The 633-nt window shown below is 56.9% G+C and overlaps 1 protein-coding gene across 1 annotated transcript in view; it reads right to left on the minus strand.

The window, feature by feature from the left end:
• The window catches only part of LOC109842631 (transcription factor GTE7-like), a 1,541-nt gene extending 914 nt beyond the window's left edge, over window positions 1–627 (minus strand). Inside the window, exon 1 of the mRNA XM_020411482.1 lies at window positions 5–627. Within this exon, the coding sequence (XP_020267071.1) occupies window positions 5–475 (471 nt within the window). The 5' untranslated portion in view covers window positions 476–627. The remainder of the gene's footprint in view (window positions 1–4) is intronic.

Genomic DNA, 633 nt, shown 5'->3' on the forward strand with positions numbered 1-633 from the left:
GCGCCGCCGCCGCCGCCTTCGACTGAACTGGGGTTCGAACATGATGAGGAAGAGAAATACAAGGATCAGGCTTCGTTGTAGATCCAACCCGACCCAAAGACGATGCACTTTGCCTCCGATCTTCCTCCGCACTTAGAATGGCGCTCCGCTGCTTCTCATGCTTGGTAATCGCAGGAGCGAACATGCTCTCAAACTGCTTGAGCAGCTGATCGGCCAACCTGTGGACATCATGCCCCTCAGGATTGTAAACAAGGGCATTCTTGAAGGTCAATCTAATGTCCGATGCAAACTCCAGCGGGCTGTGATAGAACCCCTTGCTGAGCTTTGATTTCACCGTACCCAGATCCATAGGGCTCTTGATGATCTGGTGGTAGTCATGGAGGCCCATCCCCACAACATCCACCGGCGTGTTGAACCAGATGGCGCCCTTGTGCTTCATCAGCTTCGTCAGCATCTGGCTGCACTTCTTCATCATCGCAGTGTGTAGCTTCTTCAGCTCCGGGGCCGCCGCTGCTCCCAACGGCCGCTGATTCGTGATATCGGGACGGTACGGCGCCTGGTTGCTGGCGTCTGGCGCCGATCTGGGGGTCTGAGCGTCAGATCCGAGGATCTTTGGCAAGGCGGCGGCGGAGG

This window comes from Asparagus officinalis, chromosome 5 (genome assembly GCF_001876935.1).
Source record: "Asparagus officinalis chromosome 5, Aspof.V1, whole genome shotgun sequence".
Lineage (NCBI taxonomy): Eukaryota > Viridiplantae > Streptophyta > Magnoliopsida > Asparagales > Asparagaceae > Asparagus > Asparagus officinalis.